The sequence below is a fragment of the Staurois parvus genome, unplaced genomic scaffold (assembly GCF_062004578.1).
Source record: "Staurois parvus isolate SC_StPar_1 unplaced genomic scaffold, SC_StPar_1.0 ptg000636l, whole genome shotgun sequence".
In the NCBI taxonomy this organism is placed as follows: Eukaryota; Metazoa; Chordata; class Amphibia; order Anura; family Ranidae; genus Staurois; species Staurois parvus.
Window position 1 is genome coordinate 3,856,189 of NW_028318432.1, and position 23,143 is coordinate 3,879,331.

Here is a 23,143-nt window from a genome sequence, read left to right on the forward strand (position 1 = left end):
AAGTATCGCATGCTGTGGGCTCAGCCCCACTGTACAGTGAGGAAGAGCTAACAGAGGGCGGTCAGGAACGGGGGGAGACATCGGCCTTTTCAGCAGCCAAGCGAACAAGTACTGGCGAGGAGAGTGGCTCGGTAGCCGGTCTAGAGACAGGTCTGTCTCCTGACCCAGACGCAGCCGAGGGGGCTAGTAGTGAGGCGGAGACCCTACTTGATGATGAGGAGGTTGATCGCACTTGGCAGCCTCGTCGTCATCAGGCAATTTCTTCCGCATCATCAGGAGAAGAGGGTGGCAGCTTGGCAGCGAGCAAAACAGTCGGTGGGTTGCCCAGGAGACAGCAGCAGGGTCGCATCAGTGTCAGTGGAGCCAAACGTCCACGGAGTAGAGCACCAGCTCCACTGCAGCCTACCACCACGGCCAGTAGTGGTGCCGGTGCGCACGGAGGAAGTAGCAGTCAGCCAGTGAAGAGTAGCGGGGGCAAAGTTTCCTACTCGGTGGTGTGGCAATTTTTCCTCAAGCCGCCCGAGGAAGTAAACGTAGCCGTATGTCGACTATGTGGCCAGAAATGCAAGCGTGGCCAGGGGGCCCATGTTGGGACTACAGCGTTGCGTCAGCATATGCAGCGTCACCATTCGGTGGCCTGGGAAAACCGTGATAAACATACGGCGGTTCTGCCTGCCCCAGCCCCCGCTCCATCACCCGCTCCGTTACTTGCTCCGTCACCCGACGTCGTCAATCGCCCTCTATCAGCCAGTCAAGGCTCCAACACCTCTGCTGAGGGGAGTTGTCGCTCATTGGCATCTTCCGCTCGTTCAGATGCTCCTTCTCCTGCTACTCCTCTTCTCGGATTCCGTCAACAGTCTTTCTTGGAATCCGTATCCAAGAGACAACAGTTTGCGAGCACGCACCCGACGGTGCAAAAGCTGAACGTCCTCCTGTCCAAGTTGCTGGTGCTGCAGTCCCTCCCTTTCCAACTGGTGGACTCAGCACCTTTCCGAGAAATGATGGCTTGTGCCGCGCCGCGGTGGAGAGTGCCAAGCCGTCATTTCTTTGCCCAAAAGGCAGTGCCAGCCCTGCATTCACATGTAGAAGAGATGGTGGGCCAGTCTTTGAGCATGTCGGTCTCTGCCAAAGTGCACGGCAGCGCCGACGTGTGGAGCTGTAACTACGGTCAGGGACAGTACATGTCATTTACGGCCCACTGGGTGAACGTGGTGCCGGCACAGCCGCACCAGCAACTTGGACAGGTCACGACGCTTTTGCCTCCACGTTTGCACGTCCTTGGTCCAGCAAGCATGTCCGCCTCTACCACCTCTTTTTCCGCCGTGTCCTCAGCCGCCACCCCCGTGCCAAGTCCCATTACCCGACCGGCATATCACATGTGCAGGGCGCAACGGTGTCACGCTGTGCTGCACCTGGTATGCCTTGGCGAACGTAGTCACACAGGGGAGGAACTGCTGAGTGTAATGAACAGAGAAATCGACAGATGGCTGTCTCCGCGCAAACTAAAAATCGGAACCATGTTGACTGACAACGGAAAGAACATGGTGTCTGCTCTGCGTCAAGGAAGGTTGTGCCATGCGCCATGCATGGCTCACGTGTTCAATCTGGTTGTCAAGCGGTTCCTAAAATCCACCATCCCACTGCAAGACATCCTTAAAATGTCACGTAAACTGTGCATGCATTTCAGCCATTCCTACACCGCAAAGAACACCCTCATTGAGCTGCAGCGGCAGAACGGAATTCCACAGCATCGCCTGATCTGCGACGTTGCAACAAGGTGGAATTCAACCCTACACATGTTAGACCGCCTTTACGAGCAGTGAAAGGCCATCACCGATTTCCTGATGTTACAAGCGGATAAAGGTACTCCCCTGTGTAACTTAGATGTCAGCCATTGGCAGCTCATGCGTGACACCTGCCGCTTGCTCAGGCCCTTTGAGGAGGCCACGCTATTCGTGAGTCGGCAGGACTATGGGATGAACGACGTCATTCCTCTGTTGCACGTCCTGGAACAAATGCTGTTAACAATGGCTGGTCAGGGTGCGGTAGACGTGGCGCACAGATGTCAACGCCACATGACCCCTGTGGGGGCAGGACAGGAAGAAGAGGAGGAGGTAGAGGAGGACATTTGTGCTCAGGAATTATTGAGTGAAATGGGTGGTTTTTCCACTCAGCGGACAGGAGTGGAGGAGCAGGAGCATCTGGTAGAGGAGGAGGAGGAGGAGACAGAGGACCCAGACGCACCGTGGCAGTATGCTGTGGAGATGGAGGCAGGGAGTCCCTCGCATTCCTTGGCACAAATGGCCCATAGCATGCTCGGTTGCTTGCGTAGCGACAGCCGAATAATAACCATCAGACAGAGGGATGACTTTTGGCTGTCCACCTTGTTGGACCCTCGCTACCGGTCCAAAATGGTGGCCTTTTTCACACCTGCTGAGAGGGAGGCCAAAATTACGTACTATAAAAACCACCTATGTAGTCAGTTGGTCTCTGCCTTTGTGCGCCAACGTCCATCCTCAGACACTGTGGGCCCTGTGCGCTCGCGTTCCGCTGGCATGGCAGCAGGGGAGGGGTGGGGTGGTAGGAGCAGTGGCAGCTCCACCAGCAGTGGCTGCCTCAGTCTGCAGTCGATGATGAGTAGCTTTCTTCACCAGCGCAGTGAGGAAACTACTAACCAGCCGCAGCAGCAGCAGCAGCATCAGGTGGACCTGGAGCAGGAGCTCAAACAACAGGCTTGGGCCTACTTGGACAGCACCCTGCCAACCGAGGTAGACAATCCCCTTGACTACTGGGCAACGAAACTTGACCTTTGGCCCCAACTAGCTGAATTTGCCCTTGAAAGGCTGTCATGCCCGGCCAGTAGCGTGGCATCGGAGCGCGTGTTTAGTGCGGCAGGAGGTATTGTAACTCCGCGGAGGACACGACTGTCCACCCAAAGTGTGGAGAGACTCACGTTTGTGAAAATGAATCAGGCGTGGATTAGTCTGGATTTCAAACCACCAGTTCCTGACACAACTGACTAAATCCGCCATGAATCATGCCTCAAACATGTGCCACTTTGAGGTCTCCTCACACACTGCTGGTGTGTTGAATTTTTTGACATAGGGTGCTGGCAGATTATGGGCCTCCTATAGCTGCTGCCAGGCCCCTAATCTGCCATAGGCCCCTATATACCGCTTCCTCATGCTGCTGCCAGGTCCAGAGTCTCTCATGGGTCCCTGTACGGCCTCCCATTGCTGCTGTCTCCATCGCCACACTCTGCTGCCATGTGCCACTTTCAGGTCTCTTCACACTGCTGGTGTGTTAAATTTTTTGACATAGGGTGCAGGCAGATTACGGGCCTCACATAGCTGCTGCCAGGCCCCTAATCTGCCATGGGCCCCTATATACCGCCTCCTCATGCTGCTGCCAAGTCTAGAGTCTGTCATGGGTCCCTGTACGGCCTCCCATTGCTGCTGTCTCCATCGCCACACTCTGCTGCCATGTGCCACTTTCAGGTCTCTTCACACTGCTGGTGTGTTAAATTTTTTGACATAGGGTGCAGGCAGATTACGGGCCTCACATAGCTGCTGCCAGGCCCCTAATCTGCCATGGGCCCCTATATACCGCCTCCTCATGCTGCTGCCAAGTCTAGAGTCTGTCATGGGTCCCTGTACGGCCTCCCATTGCTGCTGTCTCCATCGCCACACTCTGCTGCCATGTGCCACTTTCAGGTCTCTTCACACTGCTGGTGTGTTAAATTTTTTGACATAGGGTGCAGGCAGATTACGGGCCTCACATAGCTGCTGCCAGGCCCCTAATCTGCCATGGGCCCCTATATACCGCCTCCTCATGCTGCTGCCAAGTCTAGAGTCTGTCATGGGTCCCTGTACGGCCTCCCATTGCTGCTGTCTCCATCGCCACACTCTGCTGCCATGTGCCACTTTCAGGTCTCTTCACACTGCTGGTGTGTTTAATTTTTTGACATAGGGTGCAGGCAGATTACGGGCCTCACATAGCTGCTGCCAGGCCCCTAATCTGCCATGGGCCCCTATATACCGCCTCCTCATGCTGCTGCCAAGTCTAGAGTCTCTCATGGGTCCCTGTACGGCCTCCCATTGCTGCTGTCTCCATCGCCACACTCTGCTGCCATGTGCCACTTTCAGGTCTCTTCACACTGCTGGTGTGTTAAATTTTTTGACATAGGGTGCAGGCAGATTACGGGCCTCACATAGCTGCTGCCAGGCCCCTAATCTGCCATGGGCCCCTATATACCGCCTCCTCATGCTGCTGCCAAGTCTAGAGTCTCTCATGGGTCCCTGTACGGCCTCCCATTGCTGCTGTCTCCATCGCCACACTCTGCTGCCATGTGCCACTTTCAGGTCTCTTCACACTGCTGGTGTGTTTAATTTTTTGACATAGGGTGCAGGCAGATTACGGGCCTCACATAGCTGCTGCCAGGCCCCTAATCTGCCATGGGCCCCTATATACCGCCTCCTCATGCTGCTGCCAAGTCTAGAGTCTGTCATGGGTCCCTGTACGGCCTCCCATTGCTGCTGTCTCCATCGCCACACTCTGCCATGTGCCACTTTCAGGTCTCTTCACACTGCTGGTGTGTTTAATTTTTTGACATAGGGTGCAGGCAGATTACGGGCCTCACATAGCTGCTGCCAGGCCCCTAATCTGCCATGGGCCCCTATATACCGCCTCCTCATGCTGCTGCCAAGTCTAGAGTCTCTCATGGGTCCCTGTACGGCCTCCCATTGCTGCTGTCTCCATCGCCACACTCTGCTGCCATGTGCCACTTTCAGGTCTCTTCACACTGCTGGTGTGTTTAATTTTTTGACATAGGGTGCAGGCAGATTACGGGCCTCACATAGCTGCTGCCAGGCCCCTAATCTGCCATGGGCCCCTATATACCGCCTCCTCATGCTGCTGCCAAGTCCAGAGTCTCTCATGGGTCCCTGTACGGCCTCCCATTGCTGCTGTCTCCATCGCCACACTCTGCTGCCATGTGCCACTTTCAGGTCTCTTCACACTGCTGGTGTGTTAAATTTTTTGACATAGGGTGCAGGCAGATTACGGGCCTCACATAGCTGCTGCCAGGCCCCTAATCTGCCATGGGCCCCTATATACCGCCTCCTCATGCTGCTGCCAAGTCCAGAGTCTCTCATGGGTCCCTGTACGGCCTCCCATTGCTGCTGTCTCCATCGCCACACTCTGCTGCCATGTGCCACTTTCAGGTCTCTTCACACTGCTGGTGTGTTAAATTTTTTGACATAGGGTGCAGGCAGATTACGGGCCTCACATAGCTGCTGCCAGGCCCCTAATCTGCCATGGGCCCCTATATACCGCCTCCTCATGCTGCTGCCAAGTCCAGAGTCTCTCATGGGTCCCTGTACGGCCTCCCATTGCTGCTGTCTCCATCGCCACACTCTGCTGCCATGTGCCACTTTCAGGTCTCTTCACACTGCTGGTGTGTTTAATTTTTTGACATAGGGTGCAGGCAGATTACGGGCCTCACATAGCTGCTGCCAGGCCCCTAATCTGCCATGGGCCCCTATATACCGCCTCCTCATGCTGCTGCCAAGTCTAGAGTCTCTCATGGGTCCCTGTACGGCCTCCCATTGCTGCTGTCTCCATCGCCACACTCTGCTGCCATGTGCCACTTTCAGGTCTCTTCACACTGCTGGTGTGTTAAATTTTTTGACATAGGGTGCAGGCAGATTACGGGCCTCACATAGCTGCTGCCAGGCCCCTAATCTGCCATGGGCCCCTATATACCGCCTCCTCATGCTGCTGCCAAGTCTAGAGTCTGTCATGGGTCCCTGTACGGCCTCCCATTGCTGCTGTCTCCATCGCCACACTCTGCTGCCATGTGCCACTTTCAGGTCTCTTCACACTGCTGGTGTGTTTAATTTTTTGACATAGGGTGCAGGCAGATTACGGGCCTCACATAGCTGCTGCCAGGCCCCTAATCTGCCATGGGCCCCTATATACCGCCTCCTCATGCTGCTGCCAAGTCCAGAGTCTCTCATGGGTCCCTGTACGGCCTCCCATTGCTGCTGTCTCCATCGCCACACTCTGCTGCCATGTGCCACTTTCAGGTCTCTTCACACTGCTGGTGTGTTAAATTTTTTGACATAGGGTGCTGGCAGATTACGGGCCTCCCATTGCTGCTGCCAGACATGTAATCTGCCATGGGCCCCCGTACCGACTCCTCATGCTGTGACGTTGCAACAAGGTGTAATTCAACCCTACATATGTTAGACCGCCTTTACGAACAGCTAAAGGCCATCACAGATTTCCTGATGTTAAAAGCGGATAAAGGTACTCCCTGTGTAACTTAGATGTCAGCCATTGTCAGCTCATGTGTGACACCTGCGCTTGCTCAGGCCCTTTGAGGAGGCCACGCTATTCGTGAGTCGGCAGGACTATGGGATGAATGAGGTCAAATCGGCCATGGGCCCCCGTACCGCCTGTTCACGCTGATGCTGGTCCCACAGTGTGACCTGGGTCCCTGTACGGCCTCCCATTGCTTCCACTCTGCCATGTGCCACTTTGAAATCTCCTCACACTCCTGCGGTTGTCCATTTTGTCATAGGTTGCTGGCAGATTACAGGCCTTCCATAGGTGCCACCAAGCCCCATATCGGCCATGGGCCCCCGTACCGCCTGGTCACGCTGCTGCTGGGCCCACAGTGTGACCTGGGTCCCTGTACCGCCTCCCATTGCTCCCACTCTGCCATGTGCCACTTTCAGGTCTCCTCACGCTCCTGCTGGTTTCCATTTTGTCATAGGTTGCTGTATGGCCTCCCATTGCTGCTGCCTCCACCGCCACACTGTGGCTCCAAACACTGGTTTTGGCCCCGTGACTGGCCAAAGGAGTGAAGTGTGCAGTGATTCTAAGATCGACGGCACTCATCTGCATGTCATACTGACAGACAGTATTATTTCTCTTCCCCAGCAGACTCCAAGGGCATTTACATTAAAGGTACAGTGTTCTGCACTAATATTAAGTCTCTCTGAAGCCTAGAAACACCCTTTTTTAAGTTAAATTCACAGCGAATTTATTCGACTCGAATCGAATATTGTCCACGAATTCGCCGAATCAGTCGAATCGAATTTTTCATTTCTTCGCTCATCTCTAATTGTGACAAAGTGTAAAGTGACGGTAACACATCTCTAAGCTCTGGGGTACACAAAGCTGTTTGTCTTAGTACACATCTTTAAATGTAATATAAGGGGGGCCCTTGGCAGCTCTTGGGATTGCACTCAGAGTATCCCTTTAACGTCTGTGTGAACAAGGCCTAATTGTGTCAAAGTGTCTCAGCTCCTAATATACAGGAATGAATAAAACAAACATAAATCTTTTCTAAACTAATTAAGTGAGTCTTGCTAATGACCAGGAAAGATTAGACATGCTGCTCAGAGCTGAATGAACTTACTAGAAAAGTTCTTATTATCCACTGAAATTACTTATTACGTGCTGAACAGCCCGTGCTGTGCTCGCCATTAAAATGCTAATTTAAACTATAGCTAACCTATTCAATGTGAACTTTATGGGAAATTTATAATGGCAGAGTGAGAACACTGGGGCTTTATGGGCACCATTTAATGTTTTTTATGTTGTCCATGGTGTAATAACAGCACATGCGGCTGCTATGGGGCCTGGGGGTAGAAGAGGACCCCATTGGGGGGCTGTTGAGGCATTTACAGTGCAGAAAATCTGTTGGGTGCAAAAATCAGATGGTCCTCCTCCCCCCACCCCCGCAGAGAGAGCCTGACAGTGACCAACAACAACCCCTGCCCCATCACCCCACCCGAGAAAGCCTTTCACTAACACACTCCCACCCCCCACCCCCAGCAACAGAGAGAAAGACACTCACCTTTACAGCTCTGGACATCCCCGGGAACAAAAGTCGAGCCCTGCATGCACCATCATGCAGCCCACAGCCTCTCTCAGATCCCACCTGGTCCCCATGCTGCATATGTACCTTCTTCCAGGGAGCAGTGCTGCCCCCTAAAAAATGCCACCCTAGGCAAATGCCTTGTTTGCCTTGTGGTAAATACACCCTTGCATATGGAGGTAACAAATCCAAAAAATCATTAAAGTGTTACTAAACTTACAACAGTAAAATCAGTCTGTATATGCAGGAAAGCATACTTGTTATAATCACTGTGTAATTTAAGGGGTTAATCCTCCACATTGTGTAAAAAGGATGTTTGATCCTGTCGTCTCTGATCCAGACAGAGGGTCAGGGGTTATGCAATCTCATAGGGCACTCAAAGAAGAATGAAAACTCCTCGTACAAGATTTAACCAGTGCTCAGCTGGACACTGATATAAGTCACAAGACTGCTATATACTGCTGATGAGAAAAGGTATTTAGCAGTTTATATTTACTAACATAATTGCATTTCCATGTTTTGTGTACTGTGGGAGACCAGATATAGCGAATGCAGAGTCCGAGGTTTAGTAACACTTTAAGGACTGCAGAGGTTAGAGTTGACACTGACTCTGTACCCTCTGTGACATTTCCAGTATAGAGGAGCTGAAATCAGACATACAGGAGGAGACTTCAGCATCATTACTTACACATCCTCTTTGTAGACTGTCTAGTAGGAAAAGTTTGTTTAGTGGCCTTAGTAGTGAAGATTTATTGCCCTTACAGCTTCTGGTCATCCTGACCAGCACTGAAATCCTATTTTAATTTCAACCCATTTACGGGCTGTCTGTAAATGTCAGTTACGGACAGCAGCCGTTCTTGGTTGCGGGCCGACACTGGAACTGCACATGAGCAGTTACAAAGCCGACTGGCCACGGACAAGCTCGTACATGTTCGCACATTTTCGGCCGAGCTGGCGCAAGCGCAGTGAGTCAATGATGTCATGGCGCTTAGCACCACTTTTTAATGGATGGCAGTTGGCACTTGGCAGCACATCAGTGGGCATGCCTCACGCCCCAGAGACCGGACCCTGGCCCGCACCATAGCTAGAGCCTGTGGGGACTCCTACCACCATGCCACTGTAAGCATGGCCACACAGAGTCCAGGAGACCAGATCCCTGCACCATCCATCCATCCATGGCTGCTATGTGATGTCCATACTTGAGGACTGAGGAGGCACAGCAGTTACCAGACAAGAACAGCAGCGCCTGGTGAGATTTTAAATAATCACAGATGTCTTTGGCTATCTCCTGTATCCTGTCTGCAGCCTTTAACCATCTCCTGTATCCTGTCTGCAGCCTCAATTATCTCCTGTATCACATCCTCGGTCTCTAACCATCTACTGTATCCTGTCTGTGGCCTCTAACCATCTCCTGTATCATATCTGAAGCCTCTAATCATCTCCTGTATCCTGTCTGCAGCCTCTAACCATCTCCTGGATCCTGTCTGCAGCCTTCAATCATCTCCTGTATCCTGTCCAAAGCCTTTACCCTTCTCCTGTATCCCGTCCACAGCCTTTAACCATCTCCTGTATCATGCCTGCAGCCACTAACCATCTCCTGCATCCTGTCCGCAGCCTCTAACCATCTCCTGTATCCTGTCCGCAGCCTCTAACCATCTCCTGTATCATGTCCACAATCTCTGACCACCTCTTGTCTTGTATCATGTCTGCAGAGGGGGAATCTGGAGAGGAGTCAAGAGCATGAACGCCACCAGGACGGGGATCATGGAAGGAGTCAGACATGTGTGGACTGTAGAGAGGAAAATATAGGATGAAACCAGAACTGCCAAGCCCGAACCTGGAGAGGACTGCCTGACTGAGCCCTGCATGGTGCACCTGAGAGGAGGTCAATGACAATGCTGCAAGGCCAGTCTGAGGGAGATCACTGATGTAGATTTGTATTTTTAAAGACAAACAGTATATTTGAAATGTATTTTAAAAAATATTTTCATATATTTTGTAATAAAAACGCATTTCAACATACAATATAAATATACAGTATATATATATATTTATTGAAATATATTTCAAAATATATTGAATATGGCCAACATTGTAGCATTTCAAATATATGTCAATATATTTGGGAAGAATATTTTTAAAATATATTTCAAATATATTTTTCTTCCATGTGGGATATAAAGCTATAGATCCAGGGGCAGACTGACCATTTGGAAACTCGGGCACTGCCCGAGGGCCCGGGGTCACTATGGGGCCCCATGAGATGCCCCTGGTACCTTTTTCATAGGCTTGTTTGAGTTTGGGCAAGGACACAGGGGCTCCATGATCCCCTATTGCCTGGGGGCCCCATGAGTTGTCAGTCCGCCCCTGTATAGATCTGACTTAGTAGGAGCATGTCAGATTTTGCAATGAGACAATTGCTTCCCCATAGAGAGTAGGGGCTCTGCTCTGCATCTGCTGGCATGGGCAGGCATTTCTCCTCAAGCCGTAGCTGCTCTAGAAATAAAATGAACTGTAAGTCATTAAGCACCTTTTGATTTGATGCATCTGGAATGGAGTTAGCTGATTTAAACTAGGGGGTTCAATTGAACATTAAGTAACTGACAGTTGATGAATTTCATGACATATTAGAGGGGACGCAGGAAGAAAAAAGCAAGCTGTTGCACTCCAATGACATCACATAAGTCCTGGTTTATTAGAAATGACAACCAAAAAGACAGTCCCCACCTATGAGACCTCCCCTCTAACCCTTTTTTACCAAACAGGGCTTACTCAAAGTAACAAAAGGCATTGGATAGAAGGCCCCATGGGGCGGGGACTGTCTTTGTGGATGTCAGTTATAATAAATCAGGATCCATGTGATGTCACTGGAGTGTGGTGGTTTGTTTTTTTCTTCCTGTGTGTTTGGAGAGCAGTTGGCTATATATTCCGCTTGCACCCGACACCTGAGACAGTGCGGGAGGATTCGGCTTGGAGAAAATCATTACACACCTCCACTACATATGTCAGAAGGGACTTTTGGAAACAACCGCCAAAGTCCTTTTTTATGGTGAGTGAGAACAAAGAATTATTTTGATATGGTGATATAGGTCCTTCCCATGTGCTTGACTTGAAAGTATGGAAAAAAGGGTTGTACCATGGTTCTTCTTGCCTGCCTCTCTATCACTATTGTATTGATTGAGGGGCTGGCTGTAGGAAACAGAGCACACAGTAGGAAATGCATGGAGGTAGGAGATATTCAAAGTGTTGAATGCTAAAGACTTTTCCAGAGATAGTACTGCTTGAAGAGAGCGGAGTTCAGATTTGCCACACCCTGCAGCGGTACATATTCAGTGTTTTACAAGAGCAAAGATTTGTTTTTCGTTTTTTAGCCACAAAGTCTAGATATCCCATAAGAATGGAAAATCTAGAATCAGTGGGAGGAAGGAACACAGGGAAGGAAGAGACCCAGGGACTTAAACCAACAAGAACGAAGATGAAACTGGCCAAGAAGCTTTGAGTGATTAATTAGGAAATACAGACATGATGTCCAGTTGGGTTATAGTTATATAAATCTTGGTTCTCAGATAAGACTTATTTATAATGTTTTTTATTTATTTATTTGTATGTTAATGTAGAACTGGCCTTTATAGACTGTGGCTCATGTCACTGTGTACAATATACATTTTTGGTGTATAGATTTGTTGTGTGTTCCTCTTTCACTGACAAATAACTTCTGAATTTGCAGAAGAACATCATCACTGAATAACATTTGTATACATTTTGTGTGCCTATTATCTATAATTCTCAAAAAAATAGAAATGCTGTACAATGCATGAGGACACATTTACCAGGTACAAGCCCCAATGCAGCTGTTTTTTAATCCACCACAGTTAAATATACTCCTGTTTATTCTGTAAATCCCCCCGGAAATGTACGCCCTAATTAGACGTATAAATATCGAGGACAAATGCACTCCTTCTGTGCCCCTCAGAGATGAGAGGTAAAAATAGCTGATTACATCTCTGTCAATTCACGCTGATCTTTTTCACAGCAGGTGATAACACCTCACCACATCCAACTGAAAGAACGTATATGCACATGATGCTCTGCCTGTTAAAACATCTTTACACATTCCCATGGCTCAGTACAGTAAGCAGAATATATTACATGTGATGGCAACACCCCAGCAGGGCCATATTTAGAAATCATGATGCCCCCTGTATGTTCTTTATAAAAACAGACCTCTTGGTTTTTTTGGATTAGGGTTTGGTGCCAGAAATTAATATTATTATTATACAGGATTTATATAGCATCAACAGTTTGCACAATATAAAGGGGGACAGTACAATTACAATACAATTCAATACAGAAGGAGCTAGTAGAGCTTACAATCTAAGGGAGGGGGAGCTGGTACAAAAGGTGATAGCTGCGGGGGATGATCTGATGGAGGTGACTCAAGAATAGTTCTTAGGTGGAGGTGTGGTAGGCTATCCTGAATAAATGAGTTTTCAAGGATCGCATAAAGGCAGAAAAGGTAGGAGCTTGTGGGAAGGTCCAGTTGCAAAAAAACTTGAGACTTGTATTGAGCAGAACGCCAAAGTTACAAACACCCTAGCGGAGAGCACTGCTTAGGAAAATAAATCACAGTTCAATGCAGTTAAAGTCAGAGATGCCAACAGATGAAGTCCCTCTGAAACAGTCCGAAGTGGGGAGACTGCTTTCCAGGATAGCGCGTCCCTAGCCTTTCCTTTCTTGTCTGGAGCCTTTCCTTACCGCTAGTCACTTTCCCTAACTAGCGGGGCCTCTCTCCCTTTACTAGCCACTCTTAAAATGTGGGCCAAATCAGGAGTAATGACCTAAATAGACTCTGCTGACCCAAGATGGCCACCAAGGTTCACATGGCCACAGCGTAGCCAACCGAAACGCTGCTCCAATGACCCAGGAAACCACAGAGAAACTGTGTTTCCCCCTGACTTCCTCTCCAGGCTGTGGTACCACACACGTCGAGTACCACCTACAGTGGAGAAACCAGACTGCACCTGCCTACAAGTTTATAGAACATACTGGGGTAGGGAGTTCCAGAGGATGAGACAGATTCTAGAAAAGTCCTGGAGGTTAGTGTGGGAGGAGATAACAAGGGAGCTAAGGAGCAAGATGTCTTGGGAGGAGCAAAAAGGATGATTTGGGTGATATCTGCAGATAAGTTTGGCGATGTAGCTGGGGTAATAGTTGTGGATGGCTTTGTATGTTGTATTAGTACTTTAAATTTTTTATGTTGGGGTAGTGGAAGCCAGTGAAGAGATTGGCAGAGAGGGGCAGCAGTCACAAATCGGTTAATAAGGTGTATTAGTTCAATTAGTTCAGCAGCCGCATTCAGAATATATTGAAGGGGGGATATCCTGTGTAGTAGTAGGCCAGTGTTGCAGTAGTCAAGGCGGAATATAACAAAGAAGTGAATAAGTTATTTTGTGCTGTCGATAGGAGGGAGTGAATTCTGGAAATGTTGCAGAGGTTAAGGCGCATCATAGCAAAGCAGCTTGCTATGGGGGCACTCGGCAGGTAGGAGGAGTCAGGAACTTAAGCAGCAGACCCTAGGAGAGGAGAATAGGGACTGCTCTGTGCAAACCCGTTGCACAGAGCAGGTAAGTATGACATGTTTGTTATTTTTTTTTAAATTCCCTTTACAATCACTTTAAATACCTATCCTTCATGATAAAGAAGAACAAGCTAATTATATGCTATGGATATCACAGACAGTTTTTCTTTCCTACACATTTATAGCTACAACCAGTTGAGCTCTGGTAGATGAATTCTTGTACATTGTTCAGACATATTTAGTTGAGTATTAGAAAGTCAAATTTGTAAAATAAAAAATCATAGTTACTCACATTGCTCTGGTGTTTGTTTACTTCCATTGCATGCTTTAAATCAGGAGGCTCAAGCATTTGCGCATAATTTGATTTCCCCTTCTCTGCATCATATTTCTGTTTGTATAGAACCTGCACAAAAAAAAAGCATCAGTCATCTCAAACTCAACCCAAACTACAGGAGCTACTTTAACACAATCTTCAGCTACAATACTACAAATGTTAGTAATTAATCACAGGCTATCATGGAGTGATTGCAGCTAAACCTAACTGTCCATTGCAGCAGAAGTCATTGGTGACCAGGTTGGACCCACTGATTGTGAAAGGCTTCTACATAGATGATTCTTAGTAGCTGTCAATTCTCAAAGCAAGGAATGAAGTAAAATGGACCTAGCATCAGATATATTATTTTATGTTAAGTGCATGCATGCTAAGTCATGTGTACGTATAAGACTTCCAAGTATTTATTACCCCATCCAAAGGTCACCATAAACCTCCTGACAATGTCTTCATCTTCTTTTCTCTTCAGCAGGATGAACCACCTTTGTTCAGGCATCATCCAGAGTAAGCACCTAATTTCTGAGTTGTTGGCCCAAAGGTAACATAATCATGTGCAGTATATCCTCTAAGGAACTATTGGTGAACTTGATGCTTTCCCCAGATTAATGCACACAAATCCAGGCACATACCATTTTCTTCACCCTTTCTCTGGCTCAAGAAACATTATAGAGGTGTCTTTTTTAGGGTGTTATTGGAACGCCGAACTTGAATGGGGTGAGGGGGAGCATGGGATACCCTGAAACTGATGAAATGGACACTTTGAGGACTCCTTAGCAATGTAGCTGAACTGTACAAAAATGTCCCACAGAATCTCTCTGCTGACGCTGACTATGTCTTCTCCAAGAGAACAAAAGATACACACAGTCACTGGAGCTTCAGCACTGGGGTCATCTACGCAATCAGCCACAGGATCAATGGTTGCCTCCTCCCAATTACCACCAGGCTCTTCTCAGTGAGGGAGATGCAGACTTACAACATCATAGGACAGCTGGACTTTCTTTCTCCCCAACTTCCTCTTGGTTCTCTCCAGTGAGTTTCTCCAGACCCAACCTGATTCCAGGACTAAGCTTACAGAGATGCCCCCAGCTAAATTTAGTTGGGACTTCAGTGTCTTCACAAAGACTTCTCTAGCACCCCTGCACAGGGGTCTCCTCCAGCAAGCCAGGACCCAGGAACACTGCTCACCTTCCTCAGGTCTCAAACTACATATGGGCTTCTCAACCCCCTACTGAGCACACCTCCCCAGAGATTGGCTGAAGTGCCATCAATATTCTGCCTACTTACTCTGTTCTTATGCAGGCCATAGATGGATCGTAATTCGGCCGATTTTTCGTCCGGAAGAAAAATCTACCGATTATCTTATCGTTAGTGGACGATTTCGTCGGCCGTTTTTCGTGTATTTTGGCCTTTCAGATTATCGGTGATGTTGGAAAATTTTCGGAAAACGCCCGACTTTATCCTCATTGATGGTCAAAAACGGACGATCGTTTTCCGAAAATGTTATGCGCATGTGCAGTGACCTGGAAAGAGAAGTTTGCAGCGTACGAAGTTTCATTTCCGGTACAAATTAAAAATAAAAATGACATCATTTCCCGTTATAGGTTACTAATCGGCCGATTTTCGTAATAATTGGTGGTCATGTAGGTTTTTTAGACCGACCGATAGTTCGTTAATCGACCGAAAATTGGCCGAATTACGATCCATCTATGGCCTGCATTACTCCCACTATAATTCTAGAATCCTCTAGAATCCATGGGGAAGTAATCAAAGAAGCAGCTTGTGAAACACTGAGCAGCTCTAAACAATCAACTCCTGCTCCACTGAATACTGGGGAGCAAACTAAATTTACCTAACAGCCTTCACTGTACTACACATGTAATTTTGGCCCCAAACAGTGCGTAGCTGTGTTCACAAATGTCTGTCACAGATAAGTGCCTGCTGTGGCTTCCCACCTTGTCAGTTGCCACAATGTTACAATGTTGCAGTCTGATAACCAGAAAACAGGTGACTGAGGAAATGCTGTCTTCTGCCTATAGCAGACTGATTATATAATATTAGCCTAGACAAAGTTACTTGCCTAGACAACAAGGACTACTTGCAGGGTTTCTAAAATATTATACGGTTTCCTTATATTGTGACATGTCAGAAATCTATTAATGTGGACTTACAAAATTAATGAAAGGTTAATTTTCACAAAGGAATGCTGTTAATTGGACACTATCTACTACATGGGATGGCTGCATCATTCAGAGAACTTCTATTGTGATATTTTGCATAGATTTTTTGCCCCATCACATCAAATTTTCCAGATCCCAATGTGCTGGAAAAGTCCCATCCATGGAGGCCCCACCTTGAAACTTACAGGACCTAAAGGATCTTCTACTGACAGTTTGATTCCAGGTACCACACCTTCAGGAGTCTAGTGGTGCCCATGCCTCGACAGGTCAGGGCTGTTTTGGCAGCAGAAGGAGACCTTCTTAATATTAGGTGGGTGGTCACAAAGTTATGGCTGATCGGTGTATGGTGCTAATGCTGCCTCGATGGGTCAGGACTGTTTTGGCAGCAGAAGGGGGGCCTTCTTAATATTAGGTGAGTGATCATAAAGTTACGGCTGATTGGTGTAAGGTGCTTATGCTGCCTTTGTTTAACTGAACTTCCTTTGTAGGGCTTGATCTTGCTTCAGTAAAGTCCATTCAGTTGGAACTGTTGTGTCGGCGCTTGTTGTGTCCAGTATAGGTCATCATTGGAAACTGTAGGAGAACCCAAAGGTTCCAGCAGCTCCCTAGGGAGTCAGAGCTACAGTACATAAGCAACAAGCAAAGTGTTCCTCAAGTTATTAGCCATTGTCACATCCGGCACCTTTTATTCAGCCCAGTCTTTCTATGAATCTTCTGATTATCCCCTCCTTCAATCTACATGATCCTATAGAATATTTTTAGGTATACAATATTATAGCCTGTGAACAACTTTTTAACAATGGATCAAGTTATGAGAAGATGACTTTCACCACCAGAGCCATCATTTAAGCCAATGCCAGCTGAACTTTATTTCAGTGATGTCATGTAAGTGTGAAATAAGAAATACAGTGTCCATTTCATGACTAATTGTATGCCAGAGATTTATACACACCCCTTATTTATGACAGAGAAAATATTCGCATTGCCAAAAATATCCTTCATTTTTACGACAAAGAGAAAGACATAGTTGTCTGTGGTTCATTTTTCTTCGGCAGATGGCTTTCCCGTGAAATGTGCCTGCCACATTTGTCTGAAGCCTTGTAAATTAATGTAGCATTTAAAAAAGAAAACTCTGTGTGTCATATTGGTGGGGACGGAGGACAAAGCATTTGCTAGAATACATCACAAGAAGCTGACTTGAGGTCTTTCTTTTTATACTTGGCAAGACATGAGTCTCAACCTCCCTGAGGCTTCTGGGAACTTCTTTGGATACTAAGACATGTCCGTGTTCAAAGTTCTTGAGCCCAAACACTTTGAAACTTCAAATTAGGACAATTCTAAGGCAGCCAAGTCAGAGCAAGATTTTTGGTAGCAAGTTTAATAAAAAATGTATCTAATCTTTCATTGACACAGACACTCTTAAAATAAAAGTTAACAGAACCTCTCTTTCATAAAGTAACTTTTGGTTGGAAATCTGGAAATAAGATAATGTGTCTTTAAAAATCTGCAGATCATGTTGTGTGCACCCAATCAATACAGCACAAGGAACTGACTTTTGACCTGAGTGTCACGTTTTTGAGCAGGTATTTTGTCACGCATTTTTGCGCATTTTTTTGTACAGTGTTTTCAAAGTGTTTCTGAGCTTTAGCATTTTTTTGATAGCCAATAGAAAAAATATCAACTGTTTCATCATTTCTTGCTATGTTTTTCAGCTTTTTTAGCTTTTCCACCCAGCTTATATTTATTTTTTATTATTAATATTAATTTCTTATTATTTTTTTGTTACAGTAAGGGGTTAGAGTGAAGGTTAGGTGTTAGGGTTAGGATTGGGGGTTGGGGTTAGGTTTTGAGGTTAGAGTTAGAGTTAGGGTTTGGGTTAAGGGTTAATATTTTATTTATCATCTTCTTTTTTATATATTTATTTATTGCTAGGGTTAGGGTGTTTATTTATCAATTATTAATATAAATATTATTATTATTATTATTACTATTATTATTATTATTATATTTAATTCATTAACTAATGTGTTTTTGTTAGGGTGTTAATTTATGTATTATTATTATTATTATTATTATTAATAATAATAATAATAATAATAATTTATTGTATATTATTATTTTTTTAAAGGTTAGAGGGTTAACGTTAGGGGTTAATTATTTATTTATTATTACATAGAATTTTATTTATTTATTTTCGATTATTTTTATTTGTTGTGTATTTATTTTATTCATTTAACATGTATTTATTCATTTATTACAGTTTCTCATTGGAGCAGAAAAATGCTTCAAAAACGCACAATAATGTGCAAAACCGCATGAATGGCGTTTTTTATTGATTTCTATGAAATTGAAAATGCTCAAAAATACGCAAATCAACTGATTTGAGTGACAAAAAAAGTATCAAAAGGTGCTTCCAAATACTTGTATAAACCAACAAACACATTTCAGGGCACTTAGGGAATTCTCCTGCAAAGCAAATCTGCCAATAAAACGATCAAACCTGACACGCGTCCAGGAGTGTTGGATGCCCGTGGCCCTCCTTGCATGTTAGTAAGCCCCTAATTAGCCACCAGCAATGGCCATACCCACCAGGGCGCCTTCCATCTTCCCCCTGCAACAGGAAAGAGATGGGGTACCATACGCCTATAGAATGAAGGAATCTACACCATCTTGATTACTCACATGCTCCTGGCCTAAAGCCGACCTCATGAAATAAACAAATGTCCACAAGATTAGCTTTTTTTCAGATCAGAGTGCATAGTTCTTTCCCTTATATAAGTATGCTGATGCTCCAAAATTTGGCTTGGGCATCTGGGCTTCCAAGACCTCTGGTCATGAAAGGATTAAAGAAGAGATTCTTCTCTACCAGACTGTTATTCCTAAAATGTTAATTAAAAAAAAATCATGCTTCAACCTGACAGCAAACATAAATCCTAGACACAGCTATAAAATCTTTTTAGGCTTAATTAATGATCTTTCCTCTCCCAAATTATAAAAATCCAAGAAACACTTTAAGTTTCATTTATACACCCCTAAAAAGTTATTTTTTAATGCAGTTTTGAGTGGTCACTAGGGGGGATTTAGCTTATGACATAAGGCCAGTATTTATTAATCTTTTAAAGACTTTTTTTTCTGGTGTTGCCTGAGAAACCTGGCAGAAGTACAGCATGTAGCTTTCCACAACAAAGATTCTTCTGTGGCTGAGAGCCGTGCCACGGTCCGCCAACTGACTGCGCAAGGTGTCTGCCAGTGTTAGTTTTTGCCACTTGAGTTGTTAGCCAACAAGTAAAATTAAACTCAACATTCTATAAGCAATACAGACTATATATTAACATTTTTTAAAGCAGACCTATGCCCCGATATTATTTTCAAGCTGTAGTAAGAGTCTTGCTGGGATGGACAAATAAATAATAATATGTAGGCGAAATGCCTTTCCTAGATATATTACTACAGTGTGGCAGCAGTGCGCAAAATCATGTACATTATCTCCCAGAAGTGAGTCCACCCCTCACATTTTTGTAAATATTTTATTCTATCTTTTCATGTGACAACACTGAAGAAATGATACTTTGCTGCAATGTGACGTAGTCAGTGTACAGCTTGTATAACATGTAAATTTGCTGTCCCCTCAAAATAACTCAACACACAGCCATTAATGTCTAAACCGCTGGCAACAAAAGTGAGTCCACCCCTAAGTGAAAATGTCCAAATTGGGCCCAAAGTGTCAATATTTTGTGTGGCCACCATTATTTTCCAGCACTGCCTTAACCCTCTGGGGCATGGAGTTCACCAGAGCTTCACAGGTTGCCACTGGAGTCCTCTTCCACTCCTCTATGACGACATGGCAGAGCTGGTGGATGCACCCCTCCACCTTCCGTTTGAGGATACCCCACAGATGCTCAATAGGGTTTAGGTCTGGAGGCATGCTTGTCCAGTTCATCACCTTTACCCTCAGCTGCTTTAGCAGGGCAGTGGTCATCTTGGAGGTGTGTTTGGGGTCCTTACATGTTGGAATACTGCCCTGCGACCCAGTCCCCAAAGGAGGGGATCATGCTCTTCTTCAGTATGTCACAGTACATGTTGGCATTCATGGTTCCCTCAATGAACTGTAGTTCCCCAGTGCTGGCAGCACTCCTGCAGCCCCAGACCATGACACTCCCACCACCATGCTTGACTGTAGGCAAGACACACTTGTCTTTGTACTCCTCACCTGGTTGCCGACACACACGCTTGACATCATCTGAACCAAATCAGTTTATCTTGGTGTCATCAGACCACAGGACATGGTTCCAGTAATCCATGTCCTTAGTCTGCTTGTCTCCAGAAAACTGTTTGCGAGCTTTCTTGTGCATCATCTTTAGAAGAGGCTTCCTTCTGAGACGACAGCCATGCAGACCAATTTGATGCAGTGTTCGGCGTATGGTCTGAGAACTGACAGTCTGACCTCCCCACCCCTTCAACCTCTGCAGCAATTCTGGCAGCACTCATACAACTATTTTCCAAAGACAACCTCTGGATATGATGCTGAGCACGTGCACTCAACTTCTTTGGCCGACCATGGCGAGGCCTGTTCTGAGTAGAACCTGTCCTGTTAAACCACTGTATGGTCTTGGTCACCATGCTGCAGCTCAGTTTCAGGGTCTTGGCAATCTTTTTATAGCCTAGGCCATCTTTATGTAGAGCAACAATTCTTTTTTTCAGATCCTCAGAGAGTTCTTTGCCATGAGGTGCCATGTTGAACTTCCAGTGACCAGTATGAGAGAGTGAGAGCGAACACACCTGCTCCCCATTCACACCTGAGACCTTGTAACACTAACAAGTCACATGACACCGGGGAGGGAAAATGGCTAATTGGGCCCAATTTGGACATTTTCACTTAGGGGTGTACTCAGTTTTGTTGCCAGCGGTTTAGACATTAATGGCTGTGTGTTGAGTTATTTTGAGGGGACAGCAAATTTACACTGTTATACAAGCTGTACACTCACTACTTTATATTGTAGCAAAGTGTAATTTCTTCAGTGTTGTCACATGAAAAGATAGAATAAAATATTTACTAAAATGTGAGGGGTGTACTCACTACTGGAACATACTGTATATATACGTGATTTTGCATTCCCAGGTAGGGGGCATGCGCGAGCTGCTATTCTCGGCCTCGGCTGACAATCACAGGATCCTGGCCAGTGATTACTCACCGGCATCCAGTGATCACGGAGCATTATCGACAGTGGGAGAGAACTGTATGTAAACAATACAGTTCTCTCCCCTCTCAGCTCCTGCGCACTGTTTTGCATGGCTCTGCATAGCAGAGCCATGTAAAGCAGTGTGCTTACAGTTGACAGCGCTAACACAGCCCACAGTAAAACAGCACACATTTAACCCTTTGATCACCCCACATGTTAACCTCTTCCTGCCCAGTGCTATTAGTACAGCATCAGTGCTTTTTATTAGCACTGATCACTGTATTGGTGTCACTGGGGATGTCGCCGCAGTTCCACAGTCCAGCTATAAGTCGCTGATCCCTGTCATTACTAGTAAAAATTTTTTAAAAAATGTAAATCCCAGTACATACCGCCATTTGGAGCACTCTGGTGCAGCTCTGCATAGAAACCAATCAGCTTCCAGATTTTATTGCCAAAGCTTAACTGAACAAGCTTAAAGTGTTACGAAACCCACAAAAGTAAAATCAGTCTGTATATGCAGTAAAGCATGCTTGTTATACTCCCTGTGGAACCTAAGGGGTTAATCCTCTGCATTGTGTAAAAAGGCTGTTTCATCCTTTCTTCTCTGCTCCTCTTCTTGTTGAAATGACCACCTGATACAGACTGAATCCATAGTCAATGTGCACATGCTCAGTTTGGTGTGTATTGCTATAGAGGTTTTTTTTTTTTTATTGGGAGAGTGCATGTTATCAGCACGGGGCCAATCAGCACTGTCCAGACAGAGGTCAGGGGTTCTGCATACTTGTTATACTCCCTGTGGAACCTAAGGGGTTAATCCTCTGCATTGTGTAAAAAGGCTGTTTCATCCTTTCTTCTCTGCCCCTCCTCTTGTTGAAATGACCACCTGATACAGACTGAATCCGTAGTCACTTGGGAAAGTGCATGTTATCAGCACAGGGTCAATCAGTACTGTCCAGACAGAGGTCAGGGGTTCTGCATCCTCCTAGAGCAGAAGGAAAACTCCTCTTACAAGCTTTAACCAGTGCTCTGCTGAAGTCACAAGGCTACTCTAACTGCTGATGAGAAAAGGTATTTAGCAATTTAAATTTACTAAAATAATTACATTTCCATGTTCTGTGTGATGTGGGAGACCAGATATAGTGAATGCAGGGTCCTGGGTTTAGTAACACTTTAAGTTAGAAGCTGATTGGCTCCCATGCACAGCATCACCAGATCCTGAGTGTTCCAGTTTTAGTACATTTACCCCTTTATATATCCACCTCAAGATGACGGTTAACTTCCATTTAAAGAGACAATGGGGTGGATTCACTAAAGGCAAACAGGCTGATCACTTTGCAAGTGAAGTTGGACTTTTCATGGCAATTTACTTCATAACAGTGAATGGATGGAAGCTCTGCTGACTTCTATCATCCAATCATGTGCAAGCAAAAACTCTGTTTGTTATTTTCATTGCAGATTATAGGGTACTCGTTGCAAAGTGTAATTTCACCACATTCCCCAAACTCTAGGAAAAATCCCCTTGCAAAGTGTAATTTCCATTTCAAAGTGAACAGTCTAATTTCCTTTTGTAAATCAAAGCTGAGTTCACTTGGCCCATTCAGTGTATATGTATGATTTACAACACAAAGCCATGGAAATATGTTGTTGCCGGTACCTCGCTCTGGAGCTGGGACACTTGTTTTGCGAAGGCAATGTCTAATGTTGCTGGCATCTGCTTGTACAGGGGGTTGGACAATCCTTTCTTCCCAGCTTCTTTGTATTTCGCCTTGATGGAACAAATGAATAGTAAATGTTACTGATGCTGTGAAGATTTAAACTAAAAAAGATTGAAAGAAATGAACCATAGACTTGCATTTTCTAAGCAAGCATGTAGGTAGGCACCATGTGTATATAAAGTATGTGAACTCTACTATACAGCTAAAAGCTCTTCTAGCAGCCTTTGCACTAAAGTTTATCTAATCAAAAAACAAAATGTAATCCGTTGCAGTT

The 23,143-nt window shown here is 45.8% G+C and overlaps 1 protein-coding gene across 4 annotated transcripts in view; it reads right to left on the reverse strand.

The window, feature by feature from the left end:
* The window catches only part of NEBL (nebulette), a 306,245-nt gene that overhangs the window by 67,112 nt on the left and 215,990 nt on the right, over nt 1–23,143 (reverse strand). For 2 of the 4 annotated variants that reach the window (XM_089693738.1, XM_089693737.1), the window contains exons 4-5: nt 22,809–22,919; nt 13,759–13,869 (exon numbers count right to left, since the gene is read on the reverse strand). The exons of the other annotated variants lie outside the window; for them this stretch is intronic. In XM_089693738.1, the coding sequence (XP_089549864.1) occupies nt 13,759–13,869; nt 22,809–22,919 (222 nt within the window). The remainder of the gene's footprint in view (nt 1–13,758; nt 13,870–22,808; nt 22,920–23,143) is intronic. 4 annotated transcript variants of the gene reach the window in all.